We start from the raw sequence: 3,536 nt of genomic DNA, 5'->3' as shown, positions 1-3,536 counted from the left end.
ATATATGCGTTCCTTCGCACTTGCATGCGTTAAAGACATACGTTAACATACGTTTTCCAGGCATATTTTTTTACAATTTTGAAATATGTACTTGTCCGATTTTATCATAAATATTGAAACGAGTCAATATAGAGCCAATACATTGAGGAAAATTAAAATTGAAGATATGCAACTTATATAACAATCTGAAAAAAAAACTCACTCATAGTTTTACACTGCCTTACAAAGATAGTTATCAAATGATTAGTACATACATATCTTAAACGAAAATAAGTCTATACTCGGTGAAATTAACGAGTTTTATGCAACAAACGCTATGGAAGCACCATTGAAATTAGCATTATTTGCTGCAATGTGCGGATTACTTGGAGCAATTCCAACATGTAAGTCGTAAGACAAAAATAGTAATATATATATACTTTATTTGCTATTATTATGTTGTATAGATTATTGTTAAAATACAGTTAACTTTCGGAGGATCTGCACACTTGCGTACAGAGGTTCGCCGAAACGTTAACTTATGTTCTGTTTACAATTCAGCGCTCTTGCTTTTTATAGACACCATTGTTAATATGTATAAGATATTAACAAGTTCTTTTATTAGATAATCGTTTTCAGACTTCATGGACTTCAACTGCGGACAAACGATTGACTTTACATCGAAAGGGATATACGACATGCGGCTGAAGTTGACAGCACTTTCTTCTTACAGGCCTAACATGCAGTGCTCGTTGACATTGGTGACCAGGAACAATTCTTATTTTATGCTGTATTTTAGGGTAAGCATAAGCAAGCACACGGTACTTTGTAACTCTATGGTGGTGAGTTCGACTATTTTTCATTGTCAACATGTCATATACTCATTTATGAATTAGTGACATGCTAGCACGTTTCAAGTCGCCATCTTTGTATTTTCATTCTAATAGCTTTTAAACATCATTTTTCTCAAACGAATAACTGTAGTAAGATAGCACGTAACATGCCTTTGTATACTTTTTTTTAAAGAATTATTTAAGATCTTAACAGTCGAAAACGATGAGATTGTCGGAAAATATGCTGATGTAATTGATTTTGCTATTAATCCTGCTATTTGAAATGCATGCAACCAAAACGTCTGCTTACGAGTTATCGTTAAAAATATAGAATTTGCAAATCGAATCAACGATTGGTTGCGGCGACGACTGGTTAGAAGTACATGACGGACCAACAACAAAGACGAGTCCGTACGTAAGTGGTACGCTGGTTTTTCTTCTTCAATTGTTATGTTGATAAGTACGCCGATTAAGACAAGTTCATAAACGGTCACTGTATTCTTTGTTTACAGGAAACTTAGCGAGTATCATTTTCGAATCCGTGTCAGCTAAAAAAATTCATATATTGACGATTAAACCAATATTAAATAAATAAGAAACAATAGTATACGTGCAGACTTCTTTTATAAAAACAATTTGTGTCTATACATTAACTGCTTTGTTTTTAACAAAATACAAACGAGTATGTTATAATGATTAGTCATTGTTGATGATACCTATAATGCCAATTGCGTTCATTATGAAGTCTAAATTGTGTTTGTGATATTTGAATCGTACTGATATTTTATTATCATTTTATTAGTATTGTCTTGTAGCTACAAGAATGTGTTTGAATACGTTTTAAAGTTTCTCTTTATGTTGATTTGCAGGTCTTTCTGGTCGCCAATGTGGCTACGGGATAGGTGACTCAGTCTATACGACCAAGGGACGATATTTGACGTTATTTTTTGAAAGTGACGGTCAATTCGGACTAAGCGGCTTTGATATGATTCTGACACCGTATCACGTAGGTAAGGGTCTTGTTTTACATGTATACGCTTTGTTGTAATTAATGGTTATTTAACACTAACTTTATTTATTGTCAACAAAAAAGCACAATCTTATAATTTGTACACAATAAGACGCGTGAAGGATACACACACATGACGACGATCATGCGTTGATAATTTTATAAATGAGATAAAATAAAACTTATCTACCTCCACTATAAATAAGCATGCTAATTAAAATTCAGCTTTAAGCAGACGATTCTTGCATTAAGTACTTTTTTTTTTAATCACACCAGAGCTTATTCGGCTTGCTGCAACTACAACAATGCCCTTGTTGTTTAAGTACTCGAATGCAAAACTTTATAAATAAACTAACCCACTCAATCATCCCAGGCAGCTGTTACTCCGACGAGTACCGATGTCACAACGGGCGCTGTATCTCCGATCACTCAACGTGTAACGGGTACAACCCGTGTGGTGACAACTCGGACTGCTCCCTGGCTGCGGGGGCAATAGCAGGAATCGTCATCGGCACGTTGATAGGCTTCTCTTTATGCATTGCGTTTGTCGTCGTTTGTCGCAGGCGACGCCGGCACGTAAGTTGACAAAATAAAATCGCTACGGAAGTTAGCATTTACATATACGATACGCTGCATGCTTGGCTTTTCGATCGAATAAAATCCTAAATGTTACCGTTACATGTGGTTATTTGTAATGTTCTAGAAAAACTGTCTGTTCTGGTTTTGTAAAACCAAATTGTCTTCTTAGTTTTGCAACTTCTTGGAATAAAGCTGTTATTTGAATGTAAGATTTATATAAAAAAATAGTTGCCATTTAAGGTTAATACCTGGTGTCTTTTATGTAATTATCAAAAAAGTGTGTGCGAGAGACAAACCATTTATTTTGCAGTTTGAACTTTTGTTGCAAATATAATATTCTATAGAATCGCAATCACCTCCGTTATCATTTAAACTCATTAGCAGCTAAATTATTATTATTGATTTGTGGGTAAGTATGTATTATTGCTAGGCGGTTTGCAGTGAATAACTTATCAGATTTAGAATCCAAAACTTGGATAGAACAAAATGGAAGATTCACAAACACTTTGACATTCTATGACTTCGTTATTATAATCATACATTTTATACAGGCTTACAATCACGTGACAGCAGTGGTGACACCAGGAGGGGGCTACGGTACACCGGTGGCAGGATATAGCCAGCCTGTCCAACAACCCTACCCCACGGGACCAGCGTACCCACCGCCTTCGTATCAGTAAATGTGATAAATGTGAAAAAGGACGCGTCGGGAAGAGAACAAGGCATGGTGGCGGTTTGCAGACCGTATTGGGAATATAACAGTGGTGTGATGGTTTTTGTTTCAAAGATACAGTAAATCCGTTTATATGGTGTATTTTATGAGAATTAATTTCAGAAATATGTTATATTGTTGGATGGTTTGACCTTACAATTTTAAAATTAGTCTAATCACGAGCGTTGTTGGTGGTCAGTTCTGAATAATTCCTTTCTGTCAAAAATAGTTTGTTTATTACTCGTATGATTTCAAACATTTCGTTTTATAATGTATTTTCATCAAGTATTTGCTATATGTTATTTCAGTATTACAATCTCTATTAAATGTTCCTTTTATCGTAAACAATATTTTTAAATCCAATAATGTTCGAGTACTGACTTTGTGTGTCATCTATGCATTAATAAAACACGATATTTCTGTT

At 34.7% G+C, this 3,536-nt stretch overlaps 1 protein-coding gene across 1 annotated transcript; it reads left to right on the top strand.

The window, feature by feature from the left end:
- Nucleotides 1-215: 215 nt before the first annotated feature.
- On the top strand, nt 216-3,536 carry LOC127836898 (low-density lipoprotein receptor-related protein 3-like). The gene is made up of 6 exons (XM_052363548.1): nt 216-383; nt 619-779; nt 1,144-1,234; nt 1,682-1,822; nt 2,195-2,397; nt 2,952-3,536. The coding sequence occupies exons 1-6, from the start codon at nt 317-319 to the stop codon at nt 3,078-3,080; spliced, it is 792 nt and encodes a 263-aa protein (XP_052219508.1). The 5' UTR covers nt 216-316; the 3' UTR covers nt 3,081-3,536.

This window comes from Dreissena polymorpha, chromosome 1 (genome assembly GCF_020536995.1).
Source record: "Dreissena polymorpha isolate Duluth1 chromosome 1, UMN_Dpol_1.0, whole genome shotgun sequence".
Classification (NCBI taxonomy): Eukaryota; Metazoa; Mollusca; class Bivalvia; order Myida; family Dreissenidae; genus Dreissena; species Dreissena polymorpha.
This window is presented reverse-complemented; position numbering and strand designations above follow the sequence as displayed.

What these genes read in the sequence shown, in the direction of transcription:
- LOC127836898 (XM_052363548.1), top strand. Translation starts at nt 317, where the DNA reads ATGGAAGCACCATTGAAATTAGCATTATTTGCTGCAATGTGCGGATTA. An exon ending in ATTTTATGCTGTATTTTAGG is followed by an intron (nt 780 to 1,143) that starts GTAAGCATAAGC and finishes TTAAAAATATAG; the next exon opens with AATTTGCAAATCGAATCAAC. An exon ending in GTCGCAGGCGACGCCGGCAC is followed by an intron (nt 2,398 to 2,951) that starts GTAAGTTGACAA and finishes CATTTTATACAG; the next exon opens with GCTTACAATCACGTGACAGC.